The sequence below is a fragment of the Danio aesculapii genome, chromosome 7 (genome assembly GCF_903798145.1).
Source record: "Danio aesculapii chromosome 7, fDanAes4.1, whole genome shotgun sequence".
Lineage (NCBI taxonomy): Eukaryota > Metazoa > Chordata > Actinopteri > Cypriniformes > Danionidae > Danio > Danio aesculapii.
This window is the reverse complement of record NC_079441.1, coordinates 7,439,618-7,460,643: the sequence shown is the minus strand read 5'-3', so window position 1 is coordinate 7,460,643 and position 21,026 is coordinate 7,439,618. Positions and strand designations below refer to the sequence as shown.

General features: G+C 38.7%; 1 protein-coding gene across 1 annotated transcript in view; it reads left to right on the top strand.

Moving 5' to 3' along the window:
• lrrk1 (leucine-rich repeat kinase 1) overlaps positions 1 to 21,026 on the top strand; it is a 172,664-nt gene that overhangs the window by 135,222 nt on the left and 16,416 nt on the right. The window contains exons 25-27 of the mRNA XM_056462599.1: positions 11,708 to 11,902; positions 13,536 to 13,687; positions 20,445 to 20,562. Coding sequence (XP_056318574.1) covers positions 11,708 to 11,902; positions 13,536 to 13,687; positions 20,445 to 20,562 — 465 coding nt within the window. The remainder of the gene's footprint in view (positions 1 to 11,707; positions 11,903 to 13,535; positions 13,688 to 20,444; positions 20,563 to 21,026) is intronic.

The following is a 21,026-nucleotide window of genomic DNA, read 5'->3' as shown; positions in this document are numbered from 1 at the left end:
AACATTTTTAACAGCAAACATTTTCTGGAACTAACTGGATTTGTTTCTTAAATTATAAACAGTGGGTATGGAAAGTATTCAGACACCCATACATTTTTCACTCTTTGCTATATTGCAGCCATTTGCTAAAATATCAATATGAAATATCACATGGTCCTAAGTATTCATACTCTTTGCTCAGTATTTAGTAGAAGCCTCCTCTTGATCTAATACAGTCGTGAGTATTTTTGGAAAAGATGCAACAACTTTTTCACACCTGGATTTGGGGATCCACTGCCATTTCTCCTTGCATATTTTCTCCAATTCTGTCAGGTTGGATGGTAAACGTTGATGGACAGCCATTTCAGGTATCTCCAGAGATGCTCAATTGGGTTTAAGTCAGGGCTTTGGCTGGGCCATTCAAGAACAGTCACAGAGTTGTTGTGAAGCCACTCCTTCATTATTTTAGCTGTGTGCTTAGGGTCATTGTTTTTTTGGAAGATAAACCTTTGGCCCATTCTGAGGTCCTGAGCACTCTGGAGAAGGTTTTCGTCCAGGATATCCCTGTACTCGGCGGCATTCATCTTTCCCTCAATTGCAACCAGTCGCCCTGTGTCTGCAGCTGAAAAGCAGCCCCACAGCATGATGCTGCCACCACCATACTTCACTGTATTGAACTGGTAATGAGCCGGGTTTTCTCCACACATACGGCTTAGAATTAAGACCAGAGAATCTTATTTCTCAGCATCTTGGAGTCCTTCAGGTGTTTTTTTTTAGCAAACTCCACTAAGGAGAGGCTTCAGTCAGGCCACTCTGCCAGAAAGCCCCGACTGGTGGAGGGTTGCAGTGATGGCTGACTTTCTACAACTTTCTCCCATCTCCCGACTGCATCTCTGGAGCTCAGCCACAGTGATTCTGGGTTATTCTTCCCTGATAGCTCAGTTTGACGGGATGGCCAGCTCTAGGAAGGGTTCTGGCCATTCCAAATATCTTTCGTTTAAGGATTATGGAGGCAACTGTGCTCTTAGGAACCTTAAGTGCAGCAGAATAGTTTTTGTAACCTTGGCTAGATCTGTGCTTTGCCACAATTCTGTCTCTGAGCTCTTCAGGTATGGAATCATTTTTGTGCCAATAAGAATGAACGTAACTTTATAAAACTGAACGTAACTTTCCAAGAAACGATCAAAAATATGCCACTGCAAAAGAAGAAAAACACAATGAAAACAAAAAAATGAACTCAGTCGCACGAATTTAACATGCTCTTCAAATATGCTTCATTCTTTGTTAATGATTTTCAAAGAATCGTTTTCGCGAATCATGGATTTTGAATACGTTGCCACAGTTTTCGCTTGCGCTTCGTAAATTTTCGTTTGCTATTTTGGCACAAACTTCTCGTGGGGGCGGGCTTAACAGCGATCTACACTGATTGGCTAATGAGCTTTTGATGGACAGTTGCTCTCTGACCTGGAAGCACAGACGGTGACGTCAGTGGCGCGCATATCGGAAAGTTGTTGCGGGGTGCAATACGTCGTGCTTTATGTTAAGTATTAATGTTAGTATTTTACCTACGGTCGTCTCTTAGTTTCTAAAGATGACCTCCCAGGAGAGACACGGAGCGGTGCCATCATCTTCCGTCTCAGCTTGTACCTCAGGGCAGCTTGAAGTAAGTTCGTGTTGCTAAAGTAACGTTTATCAATAACATCAATAAAAGTTTTATTCATGTACAGTGTGCAACAGTTATTTTGCGGGTTATTGTTGTTATTCACAAGTTTGCAGTGCACTGATGTTAAGTCATGTAGTTTAATTGTTTTAATTTTAGTTAGATTGCTGTTTTATACAGTTATACTTATAATATGTAAGGACGTGTCATTGTAGTGCAGGTATCAAACTGGTCTTTATATTCTACAGCAAGGCATTAAAGTAGCATTAAAAGAAAAGAAGGCAATTAGGCAATATCTATTTATAATAGCATCTAACTGTTATACACTGTCTCTTGATATACATTAAACATTTTTACACAATAAACCAAAAATGTATAACGTTTCTAAACACAACATTTAAACAATAAAAGTGTTTTAAAAAAAAAAGCCAGAACTGTTGCACACTGTACATGAATAAAACTTTTATTGTTGTTATTGATAAACGTTACTTTAGCAACACGAACTTACTTCAAGCTGCCCTGAGGGACAAGCTGAGGTGGAAGATGATGGCACCGCTCCGTGTCTCTCCCGGGAGGTCATCTTTAGAAACTAAGAGACGACCGTAGGTAAAATACTAACATTAATACTTAACATAAAGCACGACGTATTTTTTTTTCTTTATTAAACAGTACATTATTACAGCATAATGACACATTAGGAACTATATACGGAACATAAAAGATGCCAGGGGGATAAAACAGTAAAGAAGGGGAAAAAATACAATAAATTGAATAAGAGATATATATAACGTAAAGCTTAAAATAAAAATACAATATTAAGAGTGTAAGTAAATCAAAACCAAGTACCGCTTTTTACAGAGGAATTTTAAATATGGCATGACAAGATAATGTTTTCCTAGCCTTAGTGTTTCCTGAACCGGAAAGTGTTTCAAAGTATTGTTTCAGTTCTTTTATGAATACCTTAAAAAGCGGTTTATTATTGGAGAATTTGCATTTATGGATATGATATTTAGCAAGTAAAAGATTTATGAAGTTTTTTCTGTACTATTGTCTGTATCAATAAAACCAAATAATACATTTTCCCAAAGCAAAGAAAAATTGGAATATATATAAAGCACGACGTATTGCACACCGCAACAACTTTCCGATATGCGCGCCACTGACGTCACCGTCTGTGCTTCCAGGTCAGAGAGCAACTGTCCATCAAAAGCTCATTAGCCAATCAGTGTAGATCGCTGTTAAGCCCGCCCCCACGAGAAGTTTGTGCCAAAATAGCAAACGAAAATTTACGAAGCGCAAGCGAAAACTGTGGCAACGTATTCAAAATCCATGATTCGCTAAAACGATTCTTTGAAAATCATTAACAAAGAATGAAGCATATTTGAAGAGCATGTTAAATTCGTGCGACTGAGTTCATTTTTTTGTTTTCATTGTGTTTTTCTTCTTTTGCAGTGGCATATTTTTGATCGTTTCTTGGAAAGTTACGTTCAGTTTTATAAAGTTACGTTCATTCTTATTGGCACAAAAATGATTCCATATTCAGGCAGTTTGACCTCATGATTCTCATGTGCATGCATTGTGCATTGTGATCTGTAAGGTCTTATAAAATCAGAGCTGTGGCTTTCCTAATCAAGTCCAATCAGTATAATCAAATACAGCAGAACTCAAATGGTGGAGTCTGAATACTTAAAACCATGTGATATTTCAGTTTTTCTTTTTTAATAAATCTGCAAAAATGTCCACAATTCGGTGTTTTTCTCTCAATATGGGGTGCTTTGTGTTCATTAATGAGAAAACAATGAAATTAAATGATTTTAGCAAATGGCTGCAATATAACAAAGAGAGAACAATTTAAGGGGGTTTGATTACTTTCCGTACCCACTGTATATATTTTTTAAAATATTTATACGTTAATAATTTTGTGTAGAACTTTTTATATTGTGCGGCAAGTGTATGAATATAACCAGCATCTAATCATAGACATTTATTAATTCTATTTTTCATAATCACACTGCATTTGATTGACATTTTCCCTTTCTATGTGTCATCAGAGGGGGAAAGCCCCGCCCAATAGTGACCATCTCTCCCTCATTAGCATAAACATCCCTAAGTGAGAAGCAGCCATCCACCATTAGAGTTTGGAATCTGCCATTATGCTGACACACAGGCATTTGTAACGCCACCCTATTTTGAATACAGCACAGTCTCATTTGATCTTAAAGTGACAGTCACCACAACGGCACAATTAGGATAAAAGTCTAAAAGGGTCGGGTTCAGAGAGTTATAAAGCATTATTTGTGTGATATTTTGAAGCTGATACTTCACACACACACTCTGGGGACATCAGAGACCTTTTTTACATCTTGTAAAAAGGGGCATATTAGGGCCTCTTTAGCTGCTTTTGTTTCCAAGTGGATCTTTTCATCAATTTGTCCAGTGTAATTCAGTCTTGTGTGTCCCGGGCCCTTTGGAAAGCACTTCTGACAGCTTTTCTTTAGTTTGTTCATGTCTCTCCTGACCGTCGACATCCTGGGATTTTCCTTCAAGGCAGATCTGAGGCTGATTTGTTCTCCAGCTCATGTTTGCTGAGTCTGCAAGAGTCTGATCCAGCAGAGCCGAGTGAGATCTGTTACTGCGTTTCTAATGGGATTTATGTTTCCACTGCTTTAATGCAGCGTCACAATGGAGTTATGAGGTTTGGTTTATCTGGACCATTACCCTACAGCAGAGTAGAGATAGTCTGGACAATCAATCAATCAATTAATTAATGTATTTTATTTATTTATTTATATTTTAATTGTATTATTATTATTATTATTATTATTATTATTGTTGTTATTATAATTTATATTTTAATTGTATTATTATTATTATTATTAATGTTGTTGTTGTTATTAAAATTTATATTTTAATTGTATTATTATTATTATTATTATTATTAATATTATTTTTAATGTTGTTGTTGTTATTATAAATTATATTTTAATTGTATTATTATTATTATTATTAATGTTGTTATTGTTATTATAATTTATATTTTAATTGTATTATTATTATTATTATTATTATTATTATTATTATTATTATTATTAATGTTGTTGTTGTTGTTGTTATTATAATTTATATTTTAATTGTATTATTATTATTATTATTATTATTATTATTATTATTATTAATGTTGTTGTTGTTGTTGTTGTTATTATAATTTATATTTTAATTTTATTATTATTATATTATTATTATTATTATTATTATTATTATTGCAGGCAAATATTTTTTAATAATAAATAATAATTGATATATTTAAATATCTTTAATATATATTTAAAAAATATATTTTAAAAATTGGTAAATTGAAAATAAAAATAATAAATTGAGTTAGGTAAGCCAATATGTAATATAATAATTCTGTTATATATATATATATATATATGAGCAATATGATACGAGTAGCAGTGCGATATGGCTGTATTTCAGCATTGATGGGAGGCATGCATTGTCTCAAGACAGGAGGCTGAGTGCCTTAGTGTCTCACCAGTGCTGATATACAGCCATATTGCACTGCTACGAGTGTGATATTGCGTTTATACAACAGTTCTTCGACAGCATACTCGTGTATATAAAAAAGAGAATCAAAAACTGAGAGTCTCAGATATTCTTTTGTATGAGGAACTACTTTCCTCCGCCATTCATTTACATTTGCAGCTGACGTCAGAACAGCAGAAGCTGTTGCTAATTCACCAACAGCACTTTAAAGCTAGTGTTTGAATGATTCTCTAGCATAATGTCTAAAGTGATGACAAAACAGGTGATTTTGCTCACATTTTAAGATTATAAGGCTGAACGGCATGAAATGCCATCAGTCTACTGAGATCTCCCAGTATTTCTCACAGTAATTAACCCTGAAAAAGCCAAAGCAAAGCAAACACTAGTTCCTATAGTATAAATGCAGCACTGCGACATACATCAGAGAGAGAATGTCACTTACTTGGCTTATAATGATTTGATCAGCTGTAGTTTGAAACTTGCGCTGCAAAAATCTTTTTTGTCCTCTAAGGACGTATTATGCGATCTCTGTCGCCATCTTGTGGCGTAACGTCAACCATCACTTTTTTTGGTCTGCTCAGACAAGCTGATGACGGCTGGTGACCTGAATCTGATGCTCAGAAATGATAAATATTTCAAAATAAGCACCATCCTTATAAATTAACTGTGTAGTTGCAATCTAAACAACTACATTCTCGACTAAAATAAGCCTCAACAGTACATGATGTTGTCCAACAGCTGCAATAATTGTCAAACTGTAGAGTGTCCTCTTGTCGCTGTATGTGGGTGGAGTAATACACAAGGGTGAAGGGTGAAGAGGCTGGGCGAGTGCTCTTGCAGAATATCGCATGGCTATCAGCCAATCAGATTCAAGAATCAGCCAGAACTGTTGTATAAATTTGTATATATATATCAAATGTAAAATATTCTGTTAATTTGATGTAAGCGGTGACCGAAAGCAATGTATTCTTATCATTATTTTGATTCATTTTTTTCTTCTTTGCACCTTATTAAAGTAAAAAAAAGTAGGCAAATTAGCTTTTTTCAGTGGTCTCAGTCTTTTGAAGCCCGCTGTGGGTCATGGCAGAAGGACATACAGGTTTCCTTTGAACAGAAATCAACAGGAGATTTTGTGTGTGGTTCTGCACGGACAGCTTGATCTGTACTGTAATCTCCCCATAGAGGCCCACTAATGAATCAGTGATTAACGCTACTGCTAATCCAATCATTATGCTAACAGCCTTTTAATGGCAGATATTGAGAGAAGACTCTCTGTAGATCTGTGTGTGTGTGTGTGTGTGTGTTTGTGTGTGTGTGTGTGTGTTTGTTTGTGTGTGTGTGGGGGTATGTCTGTGAGAGTGTGTGTTTGTGGGTGTGTTTGTGAAAGTGTGTGTGTGTTTGTTTGTTTATTTGCATGCGAGTCTGTGTGTGTGGATATGTCTATGTAAAAGAGTGTGTGTTTGTGAAAGAGTTTGTTTGTTTGTTTGTTTGTTTGTTTGTTTGTGTGTGTGTGTGTGTGTGTGTGTGTGTGTGTGTGTGTGTGTGTGTGTGTGTGTTTGTGTATTTGTGTCTGTCTGTGTGTGTGTGTGTGTCTTTTTTTTCTTTGTGTGTGTGTGTGTGTGTGCGTGTGTGTGTGTGTGTGTCTCAGCTACAAACTTTATCCTGCTCTTCTCATGGCTGCTTTGTGATGTGATGTCAGCCTCCTGAAACTGAAGTGTGTGGAAGCGTATCTCTTTTTTCCTTTGTGTTGGCAAGTCGAGCACTACAACAGCAGTCCAGGATTGACGTGACTCTCGTCGACGCTCATGTCCATTTATAGAGCTGACCTAAAAGACGTTTAACAGAAATGTGTGACGTGCGCTCTACTCTAAATCTCCACTTCATGCTTCTTCACTCATGCTTGACTTCTGCTCTCGTGTAAAGTCTGACCGCTCAGACAAAATGCTTTTCTTTTTAGGATTTTTTAATCTGGTGCACTTTTGGTGCTGGTTGCTAAGGCTTTTCTAAGTAGTGGATGTTTATAGGTGGTTGCTAGGGTGTATACATTAGTTGTTAGGAGATTTTGGATTGTTGGTATGGCATTTCTAGGTAAAGGTTGTTTGCCAGGGTGTGACTATGGGCTTCAGGGAAGTTGCCAAGGCATTGTTAGGTAGTTGCTGGAGTGTTTTGTGTGGTTGTTAGGGTATTCATGTGTAGTTGCTTAGAAGTTGTCATAGTGTTTTTTAAGTAGTTGTGTGGTCCTGGGTCATTGCTTCAGCATTGCCATGTGGTTTGTTGGTAGGGGTGGTTGCTAGGGTGCTTCTAGGTTGCTAGGGGATTCTGAATTGTTGCTAGGGTTTTCTAGGTAGTTAAGGCTGTTTGCCAGGGTGTGACTATGAGGTCCTGGGTGGTTGCTAAGGTATAGTTGGGTATTTGCTGGTGTGTTTTTGGTGGTTGTTAGGGTGTTTCTATGTGGCCTGGGTGTAGAGGTCTGCACGGGACTGTTTTTATAGTCCGGCTCCCGCTAGATTTTATTCCGCAGCAACCGCACCTGCTGTACGTTTAGTTTTTGTTCACCTGCTGCCTGCTTAGAATAATTTTCTACCCGACCATTCCCGCTAAATTTAGATCCGGTTTCCAGAATCTCACGTTTAAATTAGGCACAACCAAAAGAGATGGAGAACAGATAAAACTGTAGGTTGTGCAAGGATTGTAGGTTAAATGTCAGGTTTGTTTGCCTCTTTGTGATGCGATATAGACCTTTTTCTTGGCAGCTGCATGAAGGGCGCCATAGCGACCAGCTGTCTTCCGGTAGAATGTTTCAAACTTCCGTTTACAGTGTTTACAACTAGTAATTTGCGATCCCAAAATGGGTTTCAATAGCGGATCCCTGAGTAGTGGATAGTGGATTACTGAGTGTTTTTGTGACACACAACTTTGAAGGGTGTGTGTTAAAGCCGTTATAATCTGTCATATGTGGTTCAAGCGTGAGAGAAAAAAACATTCTCTTAGTTCATGTATCTGCCGTCAGAAATACAGTGTGCGTGTGTTTCCCCGGCCTGTCAGCTGTTAGCTCAGCGGCTCTTCCAACACACACACACACACACACACACACACGCAATACTTCACTTTATGAAAATTAACAGGTATGCAAGTCATGCAAGTTACAAAAAGGACCAATAAAAGTCCATGGCTGATACACTGCTGGCTGAATTGCATGTTGATTCTAATCGTGAGCCGTTTGTTTCGTTTAATGTTGTATTTACCACGGTTTGTGTTTTTCTGTCATTTCAAAATGTCACTTTATTTTCACTTTGTCACAGTTATTAAATCCGTGTGTTAGTGGGACACTACAGTAGGCTTCGTGTGTGTGTCAAACATTATGGTGAACTACATTTGTTTAGGTTATATACTTGAAAGAAAGAGAAACTGTTGACTTTAGCGATGACGAGGCTTCATTTAAACAGCAGAAGATGCCGTCTGACCACTAGGGGAAAATGCCTAACAGCAGTTGTTTTCCATCCTATTAGATCACATTTTTTAAATGATTAGTCCAGGAGGTGGCGCTGATCGACAACAGTATTAGTTCAAAGACATTGAGAGCAAATAAAATAGTATAAAACTATCGTTTTAAAGCTGTCCTAATGTAACTGTTTATACGCATCAGCTGCTGATCGGAAGTTCTTAGCATTCTCCTTGCGCATACACGCAAAGCATAATGGGTAATTTTGTGTTCTAAGAAAAGGATCTATAAGTGCCGCCTTAAACCTGAGGTTGCAGTCTTCTGTAGCTGGTTGCGCACCGGGTGCACCGCTCAGTGCTGCGGTGCACGTAGGACAGTTGGAAGTAACTATTTAATTCTTGTCTATGGGGATTAGAAAAATCAGTCCTGTGATTCCTGTCCAATCAAATCGCAGGGTAGATTGTGTGATGGGTAGATCGCAAGGTAAATCGCCACATAATGAACTACCTCAAGACATGGGCGATTTTATGATTGCAGCAAACTGGAAGCATTAAAAGTGTCCAAGATGTTTAAAATCTTTTCACCCAGAGACTGACCCAGAGACTGTGTAGATGCACGTCACTGATGAGAAGAACGTCGTGGGGACGTTGCATTTTGTTTGGAAATGAAAATTTAGTTTACATCAGAATCCATGTTAGGCCGACGTCGATGTCCATCGTCCAACCTGAAATCAACCAAATGTCAATGTCTGATGATGTTACAGCTTGACGTGTGGACGTTACCACTATGATGTCATGTTGGATTTCGGTTGCCATTCTTGACAAATGAAAATCAGTACTTGACGTCAATATGACGTTGGTTTAAGATGTTGGCTCGACGTTGGAATTTGGTTGGATTTTGCTTTCTAACACAATCTAAAATCAACCAAATATCAACGTCATTTGACATCGTTATTTGACATCAAATTAACGTTAACGTTAGTAAAGCTAGACATTGAATTTTGGTCACCTGATGTCACAACCTAAATCTAACCTAATATTAACGTCTTATGACATTGTGTGCCTTCTGGGCAATAACTAATTGCACTACAGAATGTTACGTTTACAAACATCCACAAATTAAATGTAAATGCCTCAGCTTTTCACAGCATAAGACTCACTACTCTTGAGTACTTCTAAAGGTCTACTTTTAACTCATACTTTGAGTAATATTTACTACAGATATTTTACTCTACTCGCACTACATGTTTAGGCAAGTAATGGTACTTTTACACTTAAGGATGATTTTTCAGTGCTCTTTCCATCACTGCCTACTGCCCACTTAATTTTGCCATGGTGTGACTATGGGTCCTATAGAGTTGCTAAGGCATTGCTAGGGGTTTGCTGGAGTGGTTGTGGTAGTTACTTGAGCTTTGTCATGTAGTCGGTTGCTGGGGGAGTTTAGATGGTTGCTGGGGTCTAAGTAGATTTTGTCTAAGTAGTCTAAGGGGGTCTAAGTAGATTTTGAAGGATTCTAGGTTGTTGCTTGGGCATTTATAGGTAGATAAGGTTGTTTGCCAGGGTGTGACTGTGAGGTCCTGTGTGGTTTCTAGGGCATTGCTAGGTAGTTGCTAGATTTTTTCGTGGTTGTTAGGGTGTTTCCTGGTTTTTCTGTGTGATTTCTAGGTCAATGCTGGGTAGTCATGTAGATTTGTGATGTGGTTGGTTGGTTGGGGGTGTTTTGTGTGGTTTTTATAGTGTTTCTAAGTGGTTGTTAGGAGCTTCTTGATTGTTGCTAGGGCATTTATAGGTAGTTAAAGCTGTTTGCCAGGGTGTGACTAAGGGGTCTTGGGTTTTGTGTGTGGTTGCTAGGGTGTTTCTGAGTGGTTCTAGGTGTTTTCTAGGGTAGTGCTGGGTAGTTGATAAAAAGTTTGCATGGTGTTTTTAGGGATTTGTGTGGTCCTTGGTAGTTGCTAGGGATTTGCCTTGTAGTTGTTTGGTGGGGGTGTTTTGTGTGTGGTTGTTAGTGTTTCTAGGTGGTTGTTAGGGGATTCTGTGTTGTTGCTGGGGCTTTTTAGGTAGTTAAAACTGTTTGTGAGGGTATGACTCTGGAGTCTTAAGTGGTTTCTAGGGCATTACTAGATAGTTGCTGGATTTTTTGTGTAGTTGCTAGGGTGTTTCTAGATCAGGGGTGTCCAAACTCGGTCCTGGAGGGCCGGTGTCCTGCAGATTTTAGCTCCAACTTGCCTCAACACACCTGCACGGATGTTTCTAGAAAGCCTAGTAAGTGCTTGATTAGCTAGCCCAGGTGTGTCTGATTGGGGTTGGAACTAAACTTTGCAGGACACCGGCCCTCCAGGACCGAGCTTGGACATGCCTGTTCTAGATGGTTCTTTGTGTTTTCTAGGGTAGTGCTGGGTAGTTGCTAAGACATTAACATAGTGTTTTTAGGTAATTGTGAGGTCCTGGGTGATTGATAGGGGTTTGCCATGTAGTTGATTGGTGGGGGTGGTTTGGGTGGTTTTTAGGGTGCTTCTAAGTGATTGTTAGGGGATTCTGTGTGGTTGCTAGGGCATTGCTCGCCTCGGTATTTTTGAAGTGATTTGGGTGTTTACTAATATGTATTTAGGTGTATCTACGTTGTTGTTGTAGGCATTGATTGCTAAGTAGTTGTTGGACATTTCTAGGTGGTTGCTAGGGCAGTTCTTAGTAGTTAATGGGTTGCAAGGGTGTTTCTAGGAAGTTGTTAGGTGGCTCTTGGTAGTTGCTGTAGTTTTAGAGGTTCAAAGTGCATTGCCTTGTTGTTGTTGTTGTTGAGGTAGGGGTTCTGGATGTTACAGTTCTAGCAACTAGTTACAGTAAGTGGTTCTGGGTTGTTTCTTGTAAAGTTACCCAGAACCACCTTACAAAATAAAAACGAGTTTCTTTTTTTTTTACTGTTGTATGAATTGCAAATCTAAACACAAGACCAGATATTAATTATTGTTTCATTTATCAGATTATTTCACAGCCAGGAAAGTGAAAAACATAATCTGCTAATCTCGGACTCCTGATCAGCATTACACTAAATTGCTTTTAAATTAGGGTTGTGGTGTGTTTCAGGTGGATATGTTCTCATATGGGATGGTTCTGTATGAGCTGTTGTCCGGCCGCAGACCATGTATGGGTCAACACCAGCTGCAGATCGCTAAGAAACTCTCTAAAGGAGTCCGGCCCATGCTGGGAGCCCCAGAGGAGGTGCAGTTTCACTGTCTGCAGGCGCTGATGCTGGAGTGCTGGGATACCAAACCAGAGAAGGTACAACACCCTTCTGTCTGTTCTTAAAGGGATGGTAAACTAAAAAATCTGTTCTTAAAGAGATAGTATAACCGGAAATCTGTTCCTGAAGGGATCTGTTCTTAAAGGGATAGTGCACCCATAAATCTATTCTTAAAGAAATAGTACAACCCGAAATCTATTCCTGAAGAGATCTGTTCTTAAAGGGATAGTGTACCCAAAAATCTGTTCTTAAAGGGATAGTACAACTGGAAATCTGTTCCTGAAGGGATCTGTTCTTAAAGGGATAGTGCACCCATAAATCTGTTCTTAAAGGGATAGTACAACCCGAAATCTGTTCCTGAAGGGATCTGTTCTTAAAGGGATAGTAAACTCAAAAATCTGTTCTTAAAGGTATAGTACATTTAGAAATCTGTGCTTAAAGGGATCGTACACCCATAAATATATCCTTGGAGGGATAGTACACCAAGAAATCTTTTTAAAGGGCTAGTACATGCATAAATGTTTTCTTAAAGGGATAGTGCACCCATACATCTATACTTAAAGGGATAGTGCACCCATACATCTATACTTAGAGATAGTACTCCCATAATCCCTTATGCGTAAGGGATAATACACTCATAAATATGTTTTTACAAGGATGGTACATGCAGACATCTTTTAAAAGCAATAGTACGCCCATAAATATTTCCTTTTAGGAGATTTATGAGTGCACTAACCCCCCACAGAAATCTGTTCTTAAAGGAATAATGCACTCAGAAATCTGTTCTTAAAGGTATAGTACACTCAGAAATGGGTTTTAAAGGCATAACACACCCAGACATCTGTTCTTAAAGGGTTAGTACACACATAAATCTTATCTTAAAGGGGGAGTACACCCAGTAAAATGTTCTTAAAGGGATAGTACACCCAGAAATCTGTTCTTAAACGGATAGTGCACCAATAAATCTGCCCTTAAAGGTATAGTACACAAATAGATCTGTTCTTAAAGGAATAGTTCACCCAGAAATCTGTTCTTAAATGCATAGTGCGCTCAGAAATCTGTCGTTAAAAGGTATTAAACACAGAAATATGATTTTAAAGGGATACTACACCATAAATATGTTCTTAAATGGATGGCACACCCAGAAATCTACTCTTAATGGGATAGTACACTCAGAAGTCTGTTCTTAAAGAGATAGCATTCCCAGAAATCTGTTCTTAAAGGTATAGCACACCCAGAAATCTGTTCTTAAAGGTTTAGTGCACCAATAAATCTGTTCTTAGAGGGATAGTACACCCAGAAATATGTTCTTATAGGGATAGTGCACACATAAATCTGTTCTTGAAGGGATAGTGCACACATAAATCTGTTCTTGAAGGGATAGTGCACACATAAATCTGTTCTTGAAGGGATAGTGCACACATAAATCTGTTCTTGAAGGGATGGTGCACCCAGGAATCTGTTCTTGAAGGGATAGTGCACACATAAATCTGTTCTTGAAGGGATGGTGCACCCAGGAATCTGTTCTTAAAGGGATAGTGCACACATAATAAAACAGGAAATACGTTAGGACCATTGTTTTTGTTTACATTCCTCAAAATGGTCTATTAAAACACACGTACACCTGACCTGAGATCAGTGCATAATTTCTGCATGTGTGTGTGTGTCCAGCGTCCTCTTGCTGCTCCTCTGATGCGGCAGATGCAGGAGCCCAGTTTCGCGTGTCTGCGGTACCTGCTGTCCTGTCAGGATCACAGCCAGCTCTTCCTGTCCTCCCTGCAGGGCCACAGTGCCATCTTCTGGGATGGAGACCAAGACCTACGGTGCGTTCCTGGACAAACAGGATTTTTTTTTACGTTTCCATAGGCTTATGACATTATCACAATTTCTTATTGCAATTAACTCTTTCCCTGACAGTTTTTCTTTCTTTTAAGTTGCCACATTTTTGTTCGATTAATAATCTATAATTATTTTATGATTTTTACCTAAATTTGACAGCCCCCAGAATATTTAATGCTAATATATATGAGCATATTATAGGTCAAAATAAAATTTAAAAAAATGAGCCACAGCTTAATGAGAAATTTTTTCCACTTCATTTGCTTCATTGCTTTGCAAATCCTTAATACATTTTGAAAGATGTCCTTTAAAAATGCATATGATTATACCTTTTTTTGTTTGCAAAAACAAACCATGTCCAAACATTTTGGAACAATTATAATGAATGTTTTTTTTTTTTTTAAGTATTTATTTTCATTTGTATTTTATTTCTTCTTCATATATATCTATACATTTTTTTTAATTTCCATTATTCAGTAAATGAAGCTTTTCATTAGATCTTTTGATTTCAGTCCAATTTTGTGGTAAATTAATTAAATATATTACAAATCATTTTGTTTTTTGATAACAATGTCCGCAGCTCTGCTTCGGATATTCAGTCACATTCAGTACGAGATGCTAACTTTCAATTTTTGCAAAAACAAACCATCTCCAAAACGTTTTGGCATCATTAGTGCTCTTTTTTTATTATTAATTTGCTCTTTTTAAATATTATCTCTCAAAAGTTTGGAGTATTTATAATAAATGTTTATTTAATTATTATTCCTTTTCGTTTTTTTTTCTATTTCCTTTATTCGCTAAATGAAGCATTTCACCAGAAATGTATTTTTCTATTGATCTCAGCCCAATTTGTAGTCATTCGTTTATTTTTCTTTAGCTTAGTCCCTTTGTTTATCAGAGGACGCTACAGTGGAATGAACCACCAACTTATCCAGCATATGTTTTACACAGCGGATACCCAGTACTGGAAAACACCCATACACTCATTGACACACATAGACTAAGGCCAATTTATTCAATTCACCCATAGCGCATGTGTTTGGACTGTGGGGGAAACTAGAGCACCTGGGAGTGAAACCCACGCTAACATGGGGAGAACATGCAAACTCCACACAGAAATGCCAACTGACACAGCCGGGACTCGAACCAGCAAACTTCTTGTTGTGAGGCGACAGTGCTAACCACTGAGCCACTGTGTTGGCTCTGATTTGTAATCATAAATTCTAAATCATTTTGTGTTAACAATATCCACAGCACTACTTCTTAAGTACATTCAGTCACATTCAGTTTGAGACTTTCGATTATTGCAAACACAAACCATCTCCAAAAATGTTGGAGCACTTTTCGCCTCATTAGTGCTCCTGTGACCCCTTAAAATGCTGGCTATGTAGGCAGCACACTAGGTGTTGGCCCAGAGCCTGCAGTCTTTTCAATAACGAATGCAGAAAGAAAATGAAATCTCCAAGAAGCAGGTTGCGTTTTACAGAAATCACCCTCTTATGGCGAAAACAAGCCCCCCACCGACCCCCGTAATCACCACTTTCACTCCATTTCCCTCATTCAAACACTCTCGGCTTTTTCTATTTGCTCTCCTTCAGACCTCTGGCTCACTCATATAAACACCCTCATTAAAATCATTCAGGAATCTCATTTCTCCAGCTCTCTAGTTGAAAAAAAAATGACTCATTTTAATATTCATGAGCACCTATATAGGAGCTCATTATTATGCGTGATAAATGGCCGGTGATCTGCAGTCGGATCATCGGCTGCTTTGTTTTTTGTGAGCGCTGGATTTCTTCAGCTTTTATCTCACAGCACAGGTGTTTGCAATTACAGCAGTGCCCGCCGGTGTGCCAAACCGAGGGTCCTTTAATACGTCACAGACTCCACAATCAGGGCTTTGTCTTGTGTTTATCGTCATGCCCTCTATCTAGTGCCCTACTATAAACCCATGCAGCCAGTGTGCTTTAAAACATATCAGAGAATCTAGAAATGAATTTCAGGTCATAGGAATTAGTAAAATATTTATTTTGCTGGAAATGGCTGAAAACCAGCCTGGAAATGGCCAAAACCCCTCTAAAACCAGGCTGGTCAACCAGCTAAAACCAGCCAACCAGCCTAGACTGGTTTAAGCTGGATTTTTCAGCAGGGGTGTACAATATTTATTAACCACATAATATATCGATGACAATGTCCAAGAAGACGTTAATAACATTAACATCCGTCGTAACCATATATGGTTTGCCTAGATTGTGTGTGCTAGATTGTGTGTGCCTAGAACGTGTGTGGTTCTGCGGGCCTGCTGCTGGATATTATTGCAAAATGTTGATACAAATAATATATGAATATATTTATAAATTTTACTACAAGAATTATTGTGTTGTGAAGTAAAATATCAAATTAATATTGTAGTCAATGTCAGTAAAGTGACTGTGTATGGTTCTTCACCCAATAAAAGGGTTAAAAATAAAAAAAGCATAAATATTGTAAAATCTGTTTAAAAGAGTGAGCCTCTAAGAGCAGCAAACTCATTTATACTGGTTTAAAGTATTTTCTTTTCCATTGGGAAAGAATAAAAACAGCAAGACACCAAATAATTGGCACAAAACATGCAGTAAAAGCTCAATGTGGGATTTATTAAATAATGGCATCTTGATCACTGAGCGACCCACCAGCAATATCCTGCAAATTATATTTTAAGTACATTAGCGTTAGGGAAACCCGAATCACTTTATCACCGCAGCCTTTATTTGTCCACATTTGACATTGCCAATTAAATTATTGCGGCTTCATAAACAAAACCTGAAAGCACAATAAACAACTTACTAAAGTATTTGATTCAGAGGCGTCCGTAGTTCAATTATGTGACGGATTGAATCATTTGTGTGATAAATGACTCTGGTGATCGAGTAATGAATCAACGCTCCGCAAATGAATTAACGGAAGATATAAACCTCCAAACCACCGCTGAGAGCCGCACACTCGCATCACAGCATAATGTATAATAAATGTTCAGATTTCAGACCGTTCATAAATCATACGCTGCCTTGAAGTCATTCGGGTTGTACAGACTGTGTTCAGACAAAAGAACTGCTCCAGGAGTAACGAGACGTGTATTAGTGGTGTCGAGCATCATTATTAGGCTTGGAAATATCAAGGTGAAGTAAAATGAATGTTTCCGGAGTCTTAATGCAATCTTTCAAGTCATGGAAATGTCTAATGTGAATACAAAACAGAAACAGAGAAAGAGAGAAGTTTTTTTTTTTTTGTACTAATCTAGCAGCCACTCAGAGGCTGAGTTATTATTGTTAACTAAAACCAAAATGAAAAATAATTCATTATTAAAAAAAATGACTGTTATAACATTTATGCTACAAAAATAATGTCCCAAACACCATAACAATGGCAAACTAATGCCCTGGGAACATCCCAGAACACTCTAACAACTGCATTGTAACATCATGGCAACCACCCAGAACACCATAAAAACTGCATAGTAATATTTTAGCAACCAGCTAGTGCACACTATCCACTGTATAGTTGCCAGCCTCTCAGAACCTGCTTGTCAGGGATGTCTGTATAAAGGACCCAAAAGCCGAGGAGTTCAATTCAATAAGTCTTTTAATTAAATAAGCAAAAAAGAAAATGACTCAGCAACTTGCTGAGATTCCAGAACAGATCTTGGACTTTAGCAAAAAATAAACTGAAGACTGGACCACAGGCAACTTGAGACAATACAGGATAAATTCCAACAAAAATTAAGCTAGTCTTTGGTCCAGGCTTGGTAATGCAGGGAAAGGGCAACGGCAAGGCAAAGGATCAACTTTCCAGCAGGGCAGACCAAATCCAGAATGTCTTCAGAGAACTGGACAGAGAATACAAAGGTAACCCATAATAGACCAACAAGAAGGCTGTAAGATACTCAACACTCTGGCAAGAGAAGAAGCGAAACACCATCGGATATAGGACCCTCAATCAGCAGAAATGAAAGGCAGGGGGCAGTAAACAGGTGAGATAACTAATTGGCAAGACGATCAGCTGTGTGAAGTTACACAGCAATTTGGAGACAAATTAGAAAGTCGTCAGTAAGAAAAGATAGAAAACGCTGTCAGAAAAAAGAGAGAAAAAGCAAAGCTCAAACCAAAGCGAACCTCCGCAAACACCGGGTTGACGTCACATTCGCCACGCACACTCAAGTGAACTAGAGAACGCGTCGAGTATAAACCAGGCTTAACAGTTGCAAAGCAACATCTTGGCAACCTCTCAGAACACTCTAACAACTGCATAGTAACACATTGGCAGCTTTCTAGAACAGCCTAAAAACTGAAAAGTAACACCCTGGCAACAGCAACTTCATAAAACACGCTAAAGCTGGATTTATACTTTTGTCTGGCGCTGCATCGCGCACCTCCGCTCACTGCACGCGCACCTCGCAAAACGGACAAGGCTTTTATACTAGTAGCGTTCGCCGTTGTGATATTCATAGTAACGCCCTGGCAAATGCATAGCAGCACCCGGGAAATCACCCAGAACACCATTGGAGCTTGAACCCACCGAGAATACCCCAACAACTGCATATTAACACCTAGGTAATCCCAAAACACCCTAACAACTGCATAGTAACACATTGGAAGCCTCCCGGAACATCCTAACAACTGCATAGTAATGCTCTGGCAACCTGCTAGAACACACTTACGACTACATTAACACCCTGAGTACCACCTATAACACCCGATCAACTACATAGTAACATATTGGCAACAATTCAAAACAGCCTAACAACTACAGAGTAACACCCTGACAACCACCCAGAACACCTGAACAACTACATACAAATATCTTGGCAACCTCCAAGATCACCCTAACAATTACTTAGTAACATTGTGGCAACATTTCTAAATGCCCAACAACTGCATAGAAACACCCGGGTAATCCCAAAACACTGTAACGCATCGGAAGCCTCTCATAACACCCTAGCAACTGCAAAGTAATGCTCTGGCAACCTGCTAGAACACCCTTACGACTACATTAACACCCTGACAACCACCCATACCACCCTAAAAACTACAAAGTCACATCTTGGCAACCTCCAAGAACACCCAAACAATTGCTTAGTAACAACTTGGCGATCTTTCAAAATGTCCAACAACTGCATAATAATGCCCAGGCAGCAGACCAGAATACCCCAAGAACTGCATAGTAACACATTGGAAGCCTCTCAGAACACTGTAGCTACTGCATGGTAACTGCATTACACTCTTATGACTACATTAACACCCTGACAACCACCCATAACACCCTAACAACTACATAGTAACATATTGGCAACAACTCTGAACACCCTAACAACTAAATAGTAACACCCTGGCAACCTCCCAGAGCACTATAACAATTGCATAGTAACATCCTGGCAACCTACCAACACAGAACACCCTGGCAACTGCATAGCAAGCCATCCCTGAAACCCATTAGTAGTAACTTGCATAGTAACACCATTTCCGTTAAACAGAAATTGGGGAGAAAATCTACGACTTCATCTGTGCCACTGCCTGACAAAAGTCTTGTCGTCGATCCCAGCGGTAAGAGCAACAAATAATAGCTTGACTTCTAGTTGATCATTTGGTAAAAGTGTTAGAAGGTCGAAATTTTTATTTTATTTATTTTTTCCTGATGAATCCTCTGTTGAACTGCATCCCAATCATCACAAATACTGCAAAAGACCTACTGGAACCCGCATGGACCCAAGAAATCTGTCAAGTTTGGTGAAGGAATAATCATGGTATAGGGTTACATTCAGTATGAGGGCGTGCGGGAGATCTACAGAGTGGATGGACACATCAACAGCCTGAGGTATCAAGACATTTGTGCTGCCCATTACATTACAAACCACAGGAGATGGCCAATTCTTCAGCAGGATAGCGCTCCTTCTCATACTTCAGCCTCCAAATCAAAGTTCTTGAACGCAAAGAAGGTCAAGGTGCTCCAGGATTGGCCAGCCCAGTCACCAAACGTACATTATTGAGCATGTCGGGGGTAAGATGAAGGAGGAGGCATTGAAGATGAATCCAAAGAATCTTGATGAACTCTGGGAGTCCTGCATGAACGCTTTCTTTGCCGTTCCAGATGACTTTATTAATCAGTGATTTGAGTCATTGCAGAGATGTATGGATGCAGTCCTCCAAGCTCATGATGGAGTCAGACACAATATTAATTCTGCTTCCACTGCAGCATGACTTTATATTCTATACTGGACATTATTTCTGTTAAGTGACAAGACTTTTGTCTAAGCGGAGTCGGACTTTACTGTCCTAATTAAATAATTAAAAATCAAGACATGATCATGTTTTATTTTGGTAAATTAAGTGTAATCTAGAGGACTTTGCCTTTCATATTAGCCACTTCTGATACCAAATGATCAACTAGAAGTCAAGTTATTATTATATGTTGTTGCTAAAACTTGGATAGTCAACAAGACTTTTGTCAGGTACTGTAGATGAATTGAAACTGCTTCAGTCCAGTTTTCACAGTTGAAGGTCTGTTCAGTGTAATGTAAATGTCACTGCGGAAAGCCCAAACGCTTAAGACCAAATCTCGGTTTTCTAATGGTTTTAGTTTGCACTAAAAATTATGAACAAATTTTGCATCTTTTTTTCACCATCACTTGTTTGAATGTGGATTTCAGAACTGTTGCACACAGACACATTCATATTCTTCTCTATATGTGTGGTGTGTTTTCTCCAGGAACTACACGGTGGTGAACTTGGCCAAGGGGCAGGTGGAGGTGAAGCGGATGCCATGTCCAGGAACCCGTCTGAGCTGCCAAATGAAGATGGAGAACACGCTCTGGACGGCCACTGAGGTGAGTTTCTGAAACAACACACACTTCTCCAAACATTACTGATAAACAGACTACTCTAGACTCACTGTAGAGCAGATGTGTGTTCACTTTGGGGCTGGTCTCTTCATGCATTTCTTTCTGATCTGATAGCTATTTCAATGTGAAAAGGACAAGAGTAAATGCCATCCGAAATGCATACAAGATGAATATACAGAGAGGAAAAATAAGTATTGAACACGTCAGCGTTTTTCTCTGAAAACATATTTCTAAAGGTGCCGTTGACTTGAAATTTTCTCCCTATGTTGGTAACAACCAAAGAAATGCATTAATACAAAGAGAACAAATCGAATTAGTTAACAAATGAAGTTATGCATAATAAAATCAAATGATGCAGGTAAAAAGTATTGAACACATGAAGAAAAGAAGGTGTAGAAAGGCAGTGAAAGCCCAGACAGCAGCTGAAATCTCTCAGTAGTTCTTTAGCA